A 17809-nucleotide genomic window follows, 5' to 3' on the forward strand; every position below is an offset into this window, starting at 1 on the left:
TATAATAATGTTCTGGTTTTGATTTTTTTTTACTTCAAATTTTACTTGTATTTTTAATTTTATGTCCGATTGTAGATTTTATTTGTATAATTTTTAGAGAACATTTTTACGTAACAAATTTAAATATGTGATTGATGTTTAGATGACTTAAAACAATAATCTTTTAAATATAATTTTATTATATTACTTATACTAATTTTTAAATTAACCATTATTTATGTTTGTAAATGTTGATATCTTAAAAATATATTTAGTATAAATTTAATTATATTTTACAGATGTTGTTGTACAAATTTTTTACATTGCTGAATGTTGCAATATCAAAGGAAATCATTTTTCCAGCAGTGAGTTCAGTGTCGTCTGACAATCGTAAGTTTTTTTTTTTAAATAATTAGACTTAAAAACAAACATAATTATTTTAATATTGCAGAACATTAATAAAAATAATTATTTATCGATTATTACAAATATCTTATGGGTAAAATTATGTTGCAAATAACTGTTTGTTTTTTGTTTGTTTAAATATGTAGATGACAAATTACAAATTGTTCATAATCAAATTATTTAATTAGTTAAAGTACGTAACAAATTTAAATAAGCTGTTGCTGACTTGATAACCTAAACATTAAATATTAACAATTAATAGAAAATTAGAAAATAACACGTTTAAAACAATTGTATTACTCACGCTGCAAAAACTGGCCAATGACAATTCGAATAATTTTCCAGCTGTCAGTTTTAACGGGGAATTTGACACAGCAATTAAAAGTGTCAAGTCCAGTGCTTTTCTTTTTGGCAAACAATACCATTTTATCATGTAAGAAGTCATACCAACATTTTCACACTGTCAAATGAAATGAACAGCTCAGCTGTGCATTATGTTCGTAAAAGATTACTCAAGTAACGAAATGCACGTCATAATTAAATATAAAAATTTATAAAAAAAATATGCATACCTGTTCAGCAAGAAGTTCACCGATGTAACAAAGTATGAAAATGTTGAAAGTAAATGATATTAACAATGTACAATAAGTCAAAGTTCCAATTGTTTCGTTATGTTCCCATTCCTGAAAGAAATTGAACGTTGCAAAGTTTGACGATTGTTTTTAAACAAATTTAAAGTATTTTAACAAACATTAAATTTGTCATTTTCGTACCGTTATCAAATAATATCCCAAAAAGCAAATATTCATCGTACATCCAACCAATTCAACGAAACAAATTTCATTGAACAATTCTTCGATCCGAGATATAAAACTAATATAAATTATGACTGAAATTATATTCATAAATAATTTTTATCAAGACTATGCAATCGTCATTAACACTTCAATGGCCACGCAACTACGCAGTCAAATGTTGGCAATATTTTTGAAGAATTAATTGAAATAAATTTGTTCAAAATTCACGAAATAATACAACATATGCGAACTTACACATAAAACAAACAAAAAATAATACCAATTTAATAACAAATTTAATATTTTTCTTTTGTGTGGTAATTATTAAAATATTCAACAACGTGTAATGGTACTTAACAATTGTTACAAATTAATTAATTCATCATACAAATGTTGTGTGAGCGATCATTAAAGTGTTCAAACAAAGTTTAACTCACTTGAGTATTCGTAAATGATATTCAACGATGTTTCCCAATAATTTATTGGACGAATGAAAATTATTTAGTTTCTCGCAAGCAACGAGATCGTCCAATTTCGTTTTGAGTATTTTGAATTGTCCACAAGCATGCATGACGAATATGCATAACAAACTGCAAGCACTTATGGTAACGGAATAAATAACGTAACCAGCTAAACATTGTAGAAATTGTACGATCTCAAAATAAGGACTGCTTCGTGGATCGATGAGTTTACGATAAATCGGAAATGATGGTACTCTTATCGTTTGATTATCAATAATTTCAGTTCTCTTAGCACAAAGTGGCATAACTGTACAATAAAATATTCCACCACCGTACATGAAAACTGCACAAGAGATGACCAATGATCTACCAAATTCTGCATTCTTAATAACAATTTTACGATCGTCTTGAAAATTTGCAGCACGTTCCCAATCAGAACGAATATGTTTGATACAGTTTGCTATAGTTATTCCACGTGACGTTAAAATGTAATATTTGATAGCTGCCATAACGCAGAAACTAAGTGGACCTATCATCTTAATTTTAGCATCTAAGCTACTCTCACGACCAAGAAACGTGACCAGTGCACATGGTATCAATAAAAATCCTATCAAACAACTACTAATAGTTGTCAAACCAATTGAAATCATTTTTTCTATGAAAGTAACGCTTAACGAAAGTGGCCAAGCACCGATTGATTTTAAAAACAAACGATTCAATTGAATACTATAATTCCAATCTTTCGTAGTTATTTTGTTTTCAGATAATTTTATGGGTTTGTTCATCATGATGTTAATCGTACGGAAACAACGTACTTACTGACAAACCTTTTTTATGTTTAGATTGATTGATTCCCTTAGGATTCTACTCGCGCATGTGCAATTATTACGATGAAAGGATTGTGGGGAAGTTATTGTGTAGTTTTGTCCTTCCGTTGATTAGTTTACTTTTTCCCTTCGAAGGGCTTGTATATATGCGTGTTAAAGTAATTTTCTTCAAGAAAGTAAAAATATTGAAAAGAAATTTCCTTTTAAAACGTATCACGTACTTTTTATGGTGTTTACATTTTATTACAAATATACTGAAGATTAAAGGGATAATTTTAATTGTACCTGTAAAAAATTTGTTTGTAATTTTTGTTTGCAATTTAAAGGTAATAAGTGTATTTGTATAATATTGTTTTAATTAGTGTACACATTTTTATTCGAACACACTATTGATTTTATTTTATAATTTAAATATGTATTAACATTTACATCTAATTTTGTTTTTTATGTTTTTATTTGTTAATAATTATACGTGAGTATCTTTTCTATTTTTTTTTTTTAGACCACAACCTTACGTAAAATATTTAAATATGCAAATGATGTTTGGACGACCTGAAACAATAATTGTTTTTAATACAATTTTCATGACATTTTGTTATATTATTTTATAATAATTTTTTGTCACAATTTAACATTTTTAAAAAATGTTTTTTAGGATAAATTTGATTGAGTTATACATAATATTTTATTATACAAATTACTTACGTTGCTAAATGTTTCCATACACAAGGGAATAATTTTTCCAGCAGTGAGATTTGTTACTCGAGATGATCTTAATATGATCAGTGCTATACCTAATGGTGATTTTCCAGGTAAACTGTACCAATTAATTAAATAAGCTTTTATACCAATCAGTCTGCACTGTTAAATTCAATAGAAATTAAATTAAACATTTTAATAGAAAAATTATGTCAGAAGTGTGCAGAATAAATTTTATGTTTTTAAAAACGTGCGTTGTACTTTTAAGTAGTTTGCATAATCCTTATTGAAATAATGTTCAAAAAAATTTTAATAATAATAATAATAATAATAATAATAATAAAATGATATTTTTACCTGTTCCGACAGAATATCACCGATGTAACAAAATATAAAAATATTGTAAGCTACGGATACAAATATTGTACCATAAATAGCAGTCGTTCCAAATTCGTTTTCATTAAATTGCTGTTAAAGAATTAAAAAAAACTATTCTAACGAAAGAAAGTCAAACAATTTGCTAAAATTACATTTAAAATATTACATGGAAGAATTATTTATTTGACAAAAAATAAAAAACAATTAATAATTATTTACCTACTTTTATGCAATAATATCCTAAAAAACACATATTGAACACCGAGCCAAATATTTCAACGAGACATATAAAACTTAATGTTTTTTCTATCCATGTGACAAAACTGTAATTAAAAAAACAAAAAAAAATTAATAATTATTTTTCAAATTTCCATTTTACAGCAAACATATTTTTTAAATAAATACTTGAGTACGCGTAAATGATGAACAACGATGACACCAATTTTCCTTTGAGTTGACTCATATTTGTAATCAATGTCATCTACCAATGATTCCAACCATAATTTCATGATATTTAATTGACCACAAGCGTGCATGACAAACATAGCTGCAATAGCAACAGCTCCAACACTGACAGAATTAACAATAAACGTAACAATAAATTGTAACAAAAGTATAACTCGATGTGCCATTGTATAACTGGTATCCCAAATTTCATTATAAAATGGATAAGGTAATCGATAAATGGATACACTGACGTTACCAACTAATTCGATTACAGGTGTAATACCTTTGAAAATGTTAAATGCAAATATACCACCGTGCATAAAAACTGCACTGAAGCATACGATGAAACGTCCAGTTTTGACGCAATTTAACATCGTTTCACGTTCCTCGATTTTATTGATCATTTGCCAATCTATTTCTATGCGATCAACGCATCTACGAATATCATTGGATCTTATCAAAAGTGTGCAATATCTGATTAACGATAATGACCAATAACTTAAAGGTGCAATTGTTTTTAATTTGACTTCTGGATCTTCTTCCTCGAATAAAATATTCAATACGCACGATATTATTGAAAATATTAAAATTCCAATACACGTTAGGAATAAAATTAATGAAAATAGTTTAATTCTGATTGATGCTGTCCTAGGATATGGCCAAATACCAATTGGTTTTAATAACCAACGATTAACTTGCAAACTATAATTAATGTCAGCTTTATAATTATGATTTAGGTGAATTTTATCGATAGTAGTCGTCATGATCGAGTTATGAAAACCTTCGTAATACTGAAACTTAAGTTTTATCAGCAGGACTTACTTATAGGTATCTCTTACTTCGATTATTATTATTATTATTATTATTATCATTGTCTATGGTTATAGCGCTTGCGCAAGTTTTAATGTATGTTGTAGTGGTATTAGTAATCGGTTATTTTCTTATGGACAACCATACGTGCTTTGACCATACAAAGAGAACAATAATCTTTCAATTGACTGATTTGTTTTTATTTCAAATGATATGTCTGTGAGTGTAATCTTTTTAGTGTTTAACTAAACTGAAAATTTGATTTATTTTTTTTTTTTTTTTAATAAAATATTTTTGTTATATTTGTTACAGATTGCAAAATTTGTTGGTGGTAATTTAATAAAATAAAATTGATGGGATTTAATTAGGTATTAATTTTAAATCGAGTGTATTCAAAGTATTGCAAATTTGTTAAAAACAAAGTTTCAATATAATACACCGTATGTGTGAGTATAATTTTATTGTATATAAGTTTTTTAATTTTTAATTGATATAAAAAAAAAAGAAAAACATGAAAATAACTTTATTAAAACTTTATTACATAAAAAAAATATGTTTAAATTGCGTTTATGATTTATAGAAATTTTTGTCATAACGTCAATACCTAATTTATTCTAATAATTTTGTTTTTGGTGTGTATAAAGTTAATATGAAATTACGTTAACAATTTTTACGTCATTTTTTGTAGCATATTGAAGTAAACAGCAGATGATTTAATTACCTAAAACATTTAAGGAACATATATTATCAGATTAATTGTAAGCCACATATTATTTATTTATTATTGTTTAATTATTACTCACATCGCCAAAAGTGATAATGGATAATTTCATAAATTTTCCTGCAGTTAATCGTACCACGGAATTGGATCTAAGTATAATTAAAATAAATCCCCGTGCAGTATTGACAGGAAGTAGTTGCCAATCGCAATCATAAGCGACTTCACCTACTCGAAGGCACTATCAACAAATCTAATTTTGATATATTCAATCAAAAATAATCAAATTTATCCTAAATTAGGACAACTCAATGAAAAAAAAAAAAAATTAAAAGGAATTTAATTACATAATGAAAAAAAAATGGAAAGAAAATAAAAAACAAAAATAATCAAACTCTATTACTACCTGTTCCGAAAGTTTTTCACTAAGAAAACAAAACACGAAAATATTGAAAACCATGGAAACAAATACAAGAAAATATCCTATGGTATTTTTTGTATCGTTATTCTCCCATTCCTGCAAAAAAAAAAATTGACGAAACATATTCTTAAAAACGTAAAGTGATAAAATTTTTTTTTTTATAAAATCCGTGCTTATAGTTTTTTCTTATTGTGAAATATCATTGACAAAATTGACATATATATATATACATATATTATATTTAAAAGTGTTTTTTAATGTTACAACACGTAGTTGTAAATTAATATTCTTTACTATGAATCATATAAAAAAAAAATAACGATGATAATTACGTGACGAAATTTTTTTCAGTGAAACAACATGGAATAAAGTTGACATAAGAATCGTGTAAAGAATTATTACATCAAATTGATGGCATACCGTGATACAAAAATATCCCAACAAGCACATATTCAAAGTGCAACCCAAAAGTTCGACCAAACATATACGATTAATCACATTTTCGATATAATCGATAAAACTGTAACGAACAAATGAATTTCCTCGTGTATCACGTTTAATTCTAATATAAATGTTAATAATTAAAGTGTACTTTGGTACCTCAATGTTCTAACATGTAGTCTAACGATATCCGTTAATTGATAATTACTTGAACGAATGGTATCAACGAAAGAATCTTTGATCCATGCCATGATTATGGTTAATTGACCGCAAGCGTGCATTACGAAAACGGCAGCTAAACTGCAAGCGCATACGACGATTGAACTGGTAATAATAGCGGAAAACAATTGTAATGTATAAACAATTTCATATGTAGGATGAAATCTGGTGTCGGCTAATTTACTGTAACATGGACAGGGCAAGGGATGTAAAAATATCGTACGATTTTCAATAACAACGGGAATAAGTGTCATTCCTCGTACGAGTGAATACATCATGACACCACCATATGTGAAACTCGTACAAATAAGAATAAAGTAACGTGCTTTGTTAGCATGTGTTAACATAATATCACGATCTTTAGATCTTGTAATAATACGCCAATCATTTTCAATATGATCCAAACATCTTTGCACGTTATCACGATGATACAAAATATAACTGTATTTTATTGTACTCATTAGCCAATAGCTCACTTGTCCAAGTGCTTTCATTTTAGTTTGCAAATTATCTTCCTCTATGATTGCATACAACGTACATGGTATCAATGTAAAGCATATTAAAAAATATGAAGTTATGATTATAATCATAGAACGTAATTTTTGTAAGAAATTTTGTTTTTTCAACGATTGCCAAGCACCCATTGACGTTAATAACCAACGTATCAATTGAACACTATACTCGTTGTCATTGATGTAACTAACATTCATTTTGTTAACTGCTTCATGAGAATCTGTTGTCAATTCATTCATGATTCTTCTTCTACGGAAGCACATAGGCTACTGACTGACAATTATCTTTTATGTTTCTACCCTCTCTTCTATGTTCACCACCACCCTCCTTCTACAACCACCCTTAATGCCTAATCTATACGCTTGCGCTTTACGATACTTTTTTTTCGTAGCTGGACAGAATTAATAAGAATAAAAAGTAGTTTTAGTCACGCTGATCGATATTCGCGATTTCGTTGCTTACGGATTTAAGACAATCAAGTTTTTTTTTCTATTACTTTTAGATTTACTATGGTTATAGTAGTATATCAGGATGAACATTGTTTTTTAATTTGTGTCGAATGAGATACTTCAATGATTTTTCTAGTTTTTTTTTTCTAATATTATTTTACATTTTTATTTTACCATTAAGAAAATTTGTCTTTAAATCTGATCTTGAAATAATTATCTTTTAATTTCATTTTATTATTCGGTCAACGTTCTCAACATGTTCAAGTATGCGAGTGACGACTTGATAACCTGTAAAACAAAAATATATAAAATATATATTTGATAAGGTGCAAAATATGAATTGTTGAATCAGTGATAAAGTTTTCTTCGTATTTTAATGTAAAAGTGTAAAATTTTTTAGATTGTATTGTTATGTGAAATTAAAAATTATTTATCGTTGAAATACGAAGAAACTTTTTCCCCATAGATATGATGTATTACATTGTTCAATAAATTTGTGAAATTTGTTGTTTTTTTGGGAGGGGGGGTGAGGGGGAACATAGATTTATTAAACAAAATAATATTGATTTATAATTTTATACTTACATCACCAAAACTAGTTAAAGATAATTCAATGAGATATCCTGCGGTTAGATTTTTCGATGAATTGGAGGTTGCAATGATCAAAACAAGGCTACGAATATTTTTCCATGGTAATCGGTACCAGTCAATCATGTAGGAACATTCTCCTACTTTTTGGCACTGTTACAGGATTTCTTTTGACTATTCTGTGATATAGATCGATTACTATCTTAATTTTATAAATAAAAAGAAAAAGTAAAAAAAAAAAAAAAACTAATCTTGAACTGAAGTATTTTAATATAATTCAAAGGATAAGATTGTAATTTTACCTGTTCGGCAAGTAGTTCACCTATGTAACAGAATATAAAAATATTAAAAGTAACTGATATGAATAGTATGATGTACGTTACACGACCCATAGTTTCGTTGTATTGCCAACCCTGTAAAAAATTATTTTTAATACGCTTACAAATAATAAATTAATTTATTATTAAATTATTTACAGTGATGCAGTAATATCCAAGTAGACAAATATTCAAAGTACAACCAACAACTTCGACCAGTGATATTTCATTCAACACTTCTTCTGTAAGCGAAATAAAACTGAAAAAAAAAATAAATCAAAATTATTTAAATAAGTTTTGTTAAATAAATTTTTCATTTTAGTTTGACTTACTTCAATGCACGAACATGACGTTGAATAATATCAGCAAGCCTTTGTTCAACGGTATCAAAAGAATCCTGACGACCGTCAATCAAATTTTTCAAACAAATCGTAATGACTTGCAATTGTCCGCAAGCGTGCATGGCAAATGTTGCAGCAAGTCCGCAAGCACCTGCCGTAATCGAATGAGCGATAAATCCTGAAACACATTGTATGCCAAAGAATATTTGATTGATTGGTGTACGACGTGCGTCAACGATGATCCTTGCAACTGGATAAACGAGTGGCCTGTAAGTTAGATTGGTGTCATCTTCAATAACTAAACCTTTTGCAAAAGGTACAGCTATGTAATAAAATGCAGCACTGCTGTACATAAAAATTGCACAAATGATTACAATACGACGACCGATATTTGCATTATTTTTCATAATTTTAATATCTTCCAGATGTCGAACTTGTTTCCAATCCAATTCTATGTAATCCAAGCAACGACGAATATCATTTTCTCTTAACGTCAATGCACAATATTTGATTATTGCCATTAAACAAAAGCTCAATGGTCCGGTTAAACGTATTTTGTCGTAAGTATCTTTAACTTCAAACGATAAATATAATCCACATGGTATCATCAAAAATATAATCAGACCATAACAAATAACGTTACTTAATCTGTGCAAAAAAATTTGTTTATACGAAATGTTGAATGATTTAGGCCATGCACCGATCGATTTTAATATCCAACGATTCAATTGAACGTTCAAATTCATCTCTTCTCGATTATTATTATCTTCTTTCACGATAACGTTGTTGTTCATGGACGTTGTTACATTAGACATGATCGATTATATCTAAACGACCACTCGATCGCAACTAACTTACCATTCACCACATTCAATCGTACAAAGCTTACCTGTCTCTTCTTACCTTACATGAATTCAACTCACTGCGCAAGCGTTTTTCAGTCGGGTTGTTTCCCTCGTCCAGGACTCAAAGGGTTGTAAGCTTGTCGTCAGTGTAAATAATAACCTTCTAGGGTATACTTTACGTTCTAGGATTTATCAGATTTCTCTCCGTATGTATTATAAAATTATTTAAATAATTTTTACAATAATAATACATTAATAATAAAATGTTAGGTAGTTTTTTATTATTTTGGTCATGTTATTAGATTGGTTTAAAGGTAAAACACGAAAAAAAAAGAAATTTATTGCATTTAATCAATTGTTTCTTTTTTGTTTATATTAATATAAAATAATATTGTTATTTAATTATTTTCATTTGGGTATTTTGAGTTTGTTGGGTACATTTTATTACGTCATTGCACGTAACATATTCAAATATGCGACCGATGATTTGATAATCTGTTTTGAACGAATTAATGTTAATGTTTTATATGATTGTTTGTTTTGTTTATTTAATATATATTTTATATTCATATTTACGTCACTGAAACTGCTCAAAGAGAGGTCCATAAAATTTCCTGCGGTTAATTTTGTCGTTGTTCTTGACATTGCAATTAAAAGGATCAATGATCGTGCTGTTTTACCTGGCAAACGATACCAATCAATCCCGTAGGATCGTTCACTTAATTCGTTCACCTAATAAATAAAAAATATTAAATAAAATTGATAAGTCAATTAATGGTTCGTTCTTAAATTATTGGATTACCTGTTCCATTAGAAGTTCGCCAATGTAACAAAATATAAAAATATTAAAAGTTATAGACGTTAGTATAATAGTGTAAGTTAGGCATCCCAATATTTCAGTGATGTCCCATTCCTGTAATAAAATATTTCATTTTTATTCTTTTATTCATTATCAATACAACAATATTATTGTCTATTCACCATAATGCAATAATAGCCAAGTAAACATATGTTCAATGTACACCCAACAACTTCAATCAAAGAAACTTCGTGTAACAAATTTTCAGTTATCGATATAAATCTGTAAAACAATAAATATTTTTGCAGGTAAAACACTGCACACTTTTTCAGGTAAAACAACTATTTTGAACGAAACAAGTAAGGATGATTTACTTTAAAATTTGAACATGTTGTCGAATGATACTCGCCATTCTGCCGTCCACATTACAACACAAATCTTCCCTGCCATCCAACAAATGTTCCAACCAATTGATGAGAACTCTCAATTGACCGCAAACATGCATCGTAAAAATTGCAACTAAACTGCAAGTACCGGCTGCTATCGAATGTGCGGCAAATCCGTAAAGACATTGAATGAGTATAACTATTTCATTTGCAGGACTGTAACGAATGTCTACGAGAAATTTAGTAACCGGAAATGGTGCTGGTCTGTAAGTGACATTAACGTCAGGTAGAAAAATTTTGTTACTCATGACAGGTAAAATGATATAATAAAATCCAGCAGCACCGAATGTGAATACATTGCAAATGTTAACTAAACGACGACCCGAGTAAACTTTGTCGATCATTATTTGTTCGTCCTTGAAATTTTTAACACTTTTCCAATCCATTTCGATAAACCCGATACACGATTGAATTTCTTTTTCATGTAATGTCAAAAAGACATATTTAAGAATTGCCATAATGCAAAAACTCAATGGTCCAGTAAGTCTCAATTTGTCATAGGTACTTTCAACTTCAAAAATCATGTAAGGACAGCAGCATGCAAAGACAAAGATCATGAGGAAATAAAAAATGATACTTTTCAAACGACGTAAACACTTGTCTTTCCAAGATACTTCAATGGAACCTTTGTCCAGTGGCCAGATACCCAGTGGCTCTAAAATCCAACGATTTACTTCAGTGGTCAAATTCACGTATTTTTGGTAATCCTCGTAATCGTGCACGTAAGTTTTTTTATCAATCATAGTTAATGTGACCTTATCATTCGGCTGTTACTAATCTTACTAAACATCTTTTCTTACATGAATCGTTTATACAAATGTTCTGCGCTTGCGTCAAGCTTTATGCTAATCTTTTTCCTTATATTCTCTTACCCTTCTTCAAGAAGGGGAAATAATATAGTAATCACGACTATCAAACTTTCCGATAGTTTACGAGAATTTTATTCGATGACTATACGATTTCCGGGATGGGGAATGAATGATCACTTTTTTTATTCTTTACGATAACGCAGGATATTGTTTTCCCCTCGGTTATGCGTTTACATTTATATTCATAGACAGACGTATTTTTTATACACGCACGCATTTATCGATTACCAATCATCCTATCTAAACGATAACCACTAAGTATAACGATACTCACGATAACGATTAATCAAAATGCAATTGCGTGCATATGTGGAAATTCTTAAATGCAAAGAAAAAAAAATGATTTAGGTGTAAAGTGCACAAACGGTAAGGTTATTTTTTAAGATGAATTTGTTTTATTCACATGTAATTGTAAAGTGAATGAAGTGTAAATGAATGTTGCTACAATATAAAAGTTATGTTAATTGAAAATTTCGTAATACTTTGCTAAATTTTTTTATTCACCCACTACTTTTTTCTCCTTCTTTATTTTTTATTCGTTTAAATCAATATAAAATAATATTGTTAATTAATTATTTTCATTTATGTATTTTTCATTTTGTTAGATGCCTTATTTTACGTTACTGTTCGTAACATATTTAAATAGACGACAGATGATTTGATAATCTGATATGAAAAATGAAATAATGTTAATGTTACAAATGTTTTTTTTGTTTGATTTATTTAATATAATTTTTAGATTCATACTTACGTCACTGAAACTACTCAAAGAAAGGTCCATAAAATTTCCTGCTGTTAATTTTGTCGTTGTTCTTGACATTGCAATTAAAAGGATCAATGAACGTGCAGTTTTACATGGCAAACGATACCAGTCAATCCCATAGCAACGTTCACTTAATTCGTTCACCTAATAATTAAACAATTCTAAATAAAATTAACAATTAAATGGATTATAATAAATAATTGAAGATACCTGTTCCATCAGAAGTTCACCTATATAACAAAATATAAAAATATTGAAAGCTATAGAAGTTAATACAATGGCACAAGTTAGGCTTGCTAATATTTCAGTGATGTCCCATTCCTGTAATCAAATATTTCATTTAAATCATAATCTTCATTATAATTAGAACAATATTAATTTCTATTCACCATAATGCAATAATATCCAAGCAAACACATGTTCAATGTACACCCGACAACTTCGATCAAAGAAATTTCGTTCAACAAATCTTCAGTTATCGATATAAAACTGTAAAAACAATGAACATATATTTTACCAGGTAAAAACAATTTTGATTTTCACTTAAATAAACAAATATAACTAACTTTAAAATTTGTACGTGTTGTTGAATGATATTAGCCATTCTACCGTCAACGTTGGAACACAAATCTTCCCTGCCGTCCAACAAATGTTCCAACCAATTGATGAGAACTCTAATTTGACCGCAAACGTGCATCGTAAAAATTGCAACTAAACTGCATGTACCGGCTGCTATCGAATGTGCAGCAAATCCGGAGAGACATAAAATGAGACTAACTATTTCGTTGGCAGGACTATAACGAATGTCTATGAAATATTTAGTAACGGGATATGGTGTTGGTCTGTAAGTAATATTAACGTCAGGTAGAACAATTTTTTTACTCATAAGTGGTAAAATGATGTAATAAAATCCAGCAGCACCGAATGTGAATACATTGCAAATGTTAACTAAACGACGACCCGAGTAAACTTTGTTGATCATTATTTGTTCGTCCTTGAAATTTTTAACACTTTTCCAATCCATTTCGATATACTCGATGCATGAACGAATTTTTTCTTCGTGTAACGTCAAAAATATATATTTAAGAATTGCCATAACGCAGAAACTCAATGGTCCAGTAAGTCTTAATCTGTCATAGGTACCATCAACCTCAAAAATGATGTAAGGACCACAACATGTGAATACGAAGAACATGAGGAAATAAAAAATGCTACTTTTGAATCGACGAAAACATTTTTCTTTCCAAGTTACTTCAATGGAATCCTTGTTGAATGGCCAAATACCCAATGTATCTAAAATCCAACGATTTATCTCTGTGGTCAAATTAACGTACTTTTCATAATCCTGGTAATAGTTCACGTAAGTATTTTTATCAATCATAGTTAATGTGACCTTATCATCCGGCTGTTACTAATCTTACTAAACAACATCTTCCTTGCATCGAATCGTATATGCAATTGTACTGCGCCTGCGCCAGATTCTATGCTGATATTTTTTCTTACGATCTCTTCCCCTTCTTCAAAAAGGGGAAATAATATAGTAATCACGACTATTCAACTTTCTGATAGTTTACTAGAATGTTATTCGATTCATAATACCATTTCCGGGATAGGGATTGACCCTTTTTCTTATTCTATACAATAACGCAGGATATTATTTTCCTGTTTGTTCGTTCACATTTATATTCATAAACTGTTTATCGGTTTCTTTTTATACACGCACGCATTTATCGATTACCAATCATCCATTCGAAACGATAACTATCTTACAATTTGCTTTTATTATTCATAATGCAGTTGCGTGTAATGTGTGGAAATTGTTAATGGTAATAAAAAATATGATTTATGTGTAGATTTATGGTTACGCTTATATTTTTAATTTTTAATAAATTAAATAATTAATAATAATTTAATAAAGTAATAAAGTTAATATTTTTTAGATGGAACTTATTTTATTCACATGCAATTTCAAAGTGAGTTGGTGGAAATGAATGTTGGTATAAAAATGGTATTAATTAAAAGTCTGGTAATATAGTTTTGTTTTAATTATTTCATTGTCTTTTTTTTTTTGTTAGTGAGTTTTCTTTTGAAAGATAAACAATCTAGCTATAATTAAAATCTAATTTGTACTATGATCGGTAATTTATTTTAAATTGTAAAAGTGCGAAGCATATTCAAGTAGGCACCAGCTGACTTGATCACCTGTATTTTAACGATACAATATTGTTTGTAAGAAAACAATTTTCCAAATTCGTGTTAATTAACAAATTTGTATTTTTTATTTGTTCGTTTTTTGTTTATATACTTACGTCGCAAAAACTGCTTATTGATAAATCGATCAAATTTCCAGCAGTTAATTTGGTTGTTGAATTGGACATCATAATTATTAACACAATTGCAAGATTTTTTCTGTCTGGTATACGATACCAATCAATCATGTAAGATCTTTCGCCAACTTTCAAGGTCTGTTACAACATCTTTTACATTAGAATTCAAGATTATATTTATTTTTGTTTTACGTTGAAACATTTTATACTCAAACAAACAAAATTCGTGCATCTCTCACTTATCATAAAACAGTGTATAATCTTTTTATAATTTAGAAAAAATGATTGGGAAAAAAAAATTTACCCTCTCGGCAAGAACTTCCCCAATGTAACAAAAAATGAAGATATTGAAGGTCACCGAAGTGAGTAATATCAAATAAGTAACACTACCGAGTGGTTTTTTAATATCCCATTCCTGAAATATTTAAACAACAAAACAGAAATTTCTATCGAACAAATTATATTAGAAAAATTCGTGCAGTTTGTTTCTATTTTTATCAACAAATGAACATTAAAAACCGCGTGAACTTATTGACCACAAAACTCGAAAATCAGCAAAAAGAAAAATAATCAGATGTTAAAGGAAACCAAAGGAAAAGTAATAGAAGAAATTAGAAATAAATAGAAAAATAAGAAAAAAAAAATAATAAAAAAGATACACAATTGTTCAAAGTGCAAGAACAATTTATTATTTATAAAATATATATATATATATATGCGTACCATCATACAATGATATCCAAGACAACAAATGTTCAATGTGCATCCGACGATTTCAACCAAAGATATTTCACTTATAACTTCTTCTGTACGTTTAATAAAACTAAAATGTAAAAATTGTTTATAACCAATGATAGAAACGATTTATAATAATAAGTATATTGTTAAACTACAAAATTTTCTATTACAAAAAATTTATTTAAAAAATAAAAACCATAGAAAATAAACTGACCTAAATGCACGTACGTGTTGTTCAACAATATCAGCCAATCGTTCGTCAAGCGTATCGGAAACATTTTCCCTTCCGTCTACCAAATATTCGAGCCAGGAAACGAGAATTTCTAATTGACCGCATGCGTGCATTGCAAGAAGGGCAACCAAACCGCAAGCTGCAACTGTTATGTTGTGTGCAACCAAACCGGAACACAATTGTATCAAATAAAATATTTCATTTGTCGGACTTATTTGTGCATCGGCTATTATCTTTGGTACAGGATAAACCAATGGTCTATATGTTATATTTCTATCCTCGTCTAATGCACGTCCATGTGTCATTGGTAATGCAATGTAATAAAAAACAACACCACCGTACATAAAAAAACCACAAATTATGATCAACTTTCTACCAAAGTTAGCATTATCTATCATTATCTTTTTATCTTCCAAATATTTAACATCCTTCCAATCCATTTCAATGGAATCTATGCAACTTTTAATATCATTTTCGCGAATTATTAAAAAGAAATATTTCATGGCTGCCATTAAGAAAAAACTCAATGCGCTTCCTATTTTTAATGAATTGTAAAAATCTTCCAATTCGAGAATGATAAACATACTTCCGAGTATTAAAACAAAACACAATAATATGTAACAGATTAGGATTGCTAATTTTTTCAAAAAATAATCTAATCGTTTTGTTTTAGATACTTTCAACGAAGGCCACGTTCCTATTGGTTTTAATATCCATCGATTTAATGATATACTCAGATCAACGTCCCCTTCCAAATTATCCTTTTTTATATTTTCCATTTAATATATCGATATTATTTTAACAATTATGTTATCGATGCTTCAAACGTCACACTGAATCATTTGAACTATTCAAATGTAGTCTGAAGTATAATCGAACGAATATATTCTGCGCTTGCGCTAATTTATTCCTCCCCCTATCATCTCATTTTTTTTTTTCTAATAAACTTTACTAAACTCTCTGATTTGTTATTCGCTAGCTATTTTTTCTTCTTCTTCTTCTTTTTTTTTTTTTTTATTAATTCTTTCCAGGATCAAAACCAACCAACAGTTTTCTATGCAACAATGTTAATCGTGTTTTACGTAAAAATGTGTTAGTTCGTTGTTAAATTACAAAATTTTATAAATACGAATGCAATTCTATTGTTCAACGTCATTTTGACAAATCTCAGCAAAATACAATCATAATTGTTTTGTTTACAAAAAAATGGTGAGTAATAAAAATACTTTGTTGGTAAATTATTTTCTTTATAGCATTACAGTGAATGGTCTGTTTTTAATGAATGTTTTTTTGGTTTCAGAAAACACGAAACAATTAAATTAAAAATATAATTGTTAGTTACTTATTTAAAATTGTTTACTACAGTGACTACAATCAATTCAAAAGTGAAATAAGATGTGTAATATTTGTATTATTAAAAATGATTACAATTTTAACTTATATTTGTTAACTCTTTGTATTTTTTAATCGTTTCTTGTTAATTAATTCTTTTTTGGTTTTAGAAAACACGGAATAATTAAATTAAAAATATAATTGTTCGTTACTCATTTAAAATTCTTCTCAACGACTATAATTTTCATATAACTTTCTACTCACCTACTGAAATAAGATGAGTAATATTTGTATTATTAAAAATTATTCTTCACAATTTTATCTTATATTTGTTAACTCTTTTTATTTTTTCTTTGCAGTCAAAAAAAGAAAACAACGAGTAATAAAACCTTCAGGTAATTACCCGAGCGAAACTTTAGTTTTGCGTGCGATTAAAAGTAAATTGTTACTTTATTAGAAGGGTAACAAAGGTTACCCTTTCCTTTTCTCAGGTATACTCAGTAAAAAAAAAAAAAATGATAATTTCACTCTTGCGCAGTGGAAGTTATTAAACTGTACGATCGAAGGAAGAAGAATTTAAAGTTGAAACATTATAGTCGTACTTCGTACGTCAATATAGTCAGACTATTCGTCGTTCAGTATAGTCGA

The 17809-nt window shown here is 28.5% G+C and overlaps 6 protein-coding genes and 1 long non-coding RNA gene across 9 annotated transcripts; 1 reads left to right on the plus strand and 6 right to left on the minus strand.

Annotated features, from left to right (window-relative positions):
• The first annotated feature begins 241 nt into the window (after window positions 1–241).
• LOC149031564 (uncharacterized) lies at window positions 242–5866 on the plus strand. Of its 3 annotated transcripts, none has more exons than XR_016177605.1 (4): window positions 242–369; window positions 5116–5249; window positions 5492–5561; window positions 5651–5866. It is a non-coding gene; the product is annotated as an uncharacterized LOC149031564 (long non-coding RNA). The 3 variants fall into 3 exon arrangements; XR_016177604.1 differs by lacking the exon at window positions 242–369 and adding an exon at window positions 3127–3281; XR_016177606.1 differs by lacking the exon at window positions 242–369 and adding an exon at window positions 4772–5022.
• On the minus strand, window positions 565–2782 carry LOC107067912 (odorant receptor 13a). The gene is made up of 5 exons (XM_015323837.2): window positions 1619–2782; window positions 1158–1257; window positions 957–1067; window positions 689–844; window positions 565–618 (listed from the first exon to the last, which is right to left on the minus strand). Exons 1-5 carry the CDS (start codon window positions 2428–2430, stop codon window positions 565–567), a joined length of 1233 nt encoding a protein of 410 aa, XP_015179323.2. The 5' UTR covers window positions 2431–2782.
• On the minus strand, window positions 2847–4808 carry LOC107067911 (odorant receptor 10). Its single transcript, XM_015323836.2, has 5 exons — window positions 3952–4808; window positions 3770–3869; window positions 3526–3636; window positions 3175–3330; window positions 2847–3021 (listed from the first exon to the last, which is right to left on the minus strand). The coding sequence occupies exons 1-5, from the start codon at window positions 4755–4757 to the stop codon at window positions 2968–2970; spliced, it is 1227 nt and encodes a 408-aa protein (XP_015179322.1). The 5' UTR covers window positions 4758–4808; the 3' UTR covers window positions 2847–2967.
• A 196-nt stretch (window positions 5867–6062) lies between the features above and the next one.
• LOC149031565 (uncharacterized) lies at window positions 6063–7378 on the minus strand. Its single transcript, XM_089175485.1, has 2 exons — window positions 6543–7378; window positions 6063–6462 (listed from the first exon to the last, which is right to left on the minus strand). Exons 1-2 carry the CDS (start codon window positions 7376–7378, stop codon window positions 6243–6245), a joined length of 1056 nt encoding a protein of 351 aa, XP_089031611.1. The 3' UTR covers window positions 6063–6242.
• A 371-nt stretch (window positions 7379–7749) lies between these two features.
• LOC107067910 (4-vinylanisole receptor) lies at window positions 7750–9835 on the minus strand. The gene is made up of 5 exons (XM_015323835.2): window positions 8802–9835; window positions 8629–8728; window positions 8455–8565; window positions 8150–8305; window positions 7750–7852 (listed from the first exon to the last, which is right to left on the minus strand). The coding sequence occupies exons 1-5, from the start codon at window positions 9623–9625 to the stop codon at window positions 7799–7801; spliced, it is 1245 nt and encodes a 414-aa protein (XP_015179321.1). The 5' UTR covers window positions 9626–9835; the 3' UTR covers window positions 7750–7798.
• A 193-nt stretch (window positions 9836–10028) lies between these two features.
• LOC107067909 (odorant receptor 82a-like) lies at window positions 10029–12260 on the minus strand. The gene is made up of 5 exons (XM_015323834.2): window positions 10829–12260; window positions 10637–10736; window positions 10458–10568; window positions 10232–10387; window positions 10029–10150 (listed from the first exon to the last, which is right to left on the minus strand). Exons 1-5 carry the CDS (start codon window positions 11641–11643, stop codon window positions 10100–10102), a joined length of 1233 nt encoding a protein of 410 aa, XP_015179320.2. The 5' UTR covers window positions 11644–12260; the 3' UTR covers window positions 10029–10099.
• Window positions 12261–12675: 415 nt separating this feature from the next.
• Window positions 12676–16993, minus strand: LOC107067957 (uncharacterized). The gene is made up of 7 exons (XM_089175446.1): window positions 15812–16993; window positions 15583–15682; window positions 15134–15274; window positions 14842–14997; window positions 14684–14734; window positions 13099–13877; window positions 12676–13021 (listed from the first exon to the last, which is right to left on the minus strand). Exons 1-7 carry the CDS (start codon window positions 16606–16608, stop codon window positions 12907–12909), a joined length of 2139 nt encoding a protein of 712 aa, XP_089031572.1. The 5' UTR covers window positions 16609–16993; the 3' UTR covers window positions 12676–12906.
• Window positions 16994–17809: the final 816 nt, after the last annotated feature.

Source organism: Polistes dominula, unplaced genomic scaffold, assembly GCF_049000335.1.
Source record: "Polistes dominula isolate Pdom_NZ unplaced genomic scaffold, Pdom_raw_medaka contig_17, whole genome shotgun sequence".
In the NCBI taxonomy this organism is placed as follows: domain Eukaryota; kingdom Metazoa; phylum Arthropoda; class Insecta; order Hymenoptera; family Vespidae; genus Polistes; species Polistes dominula.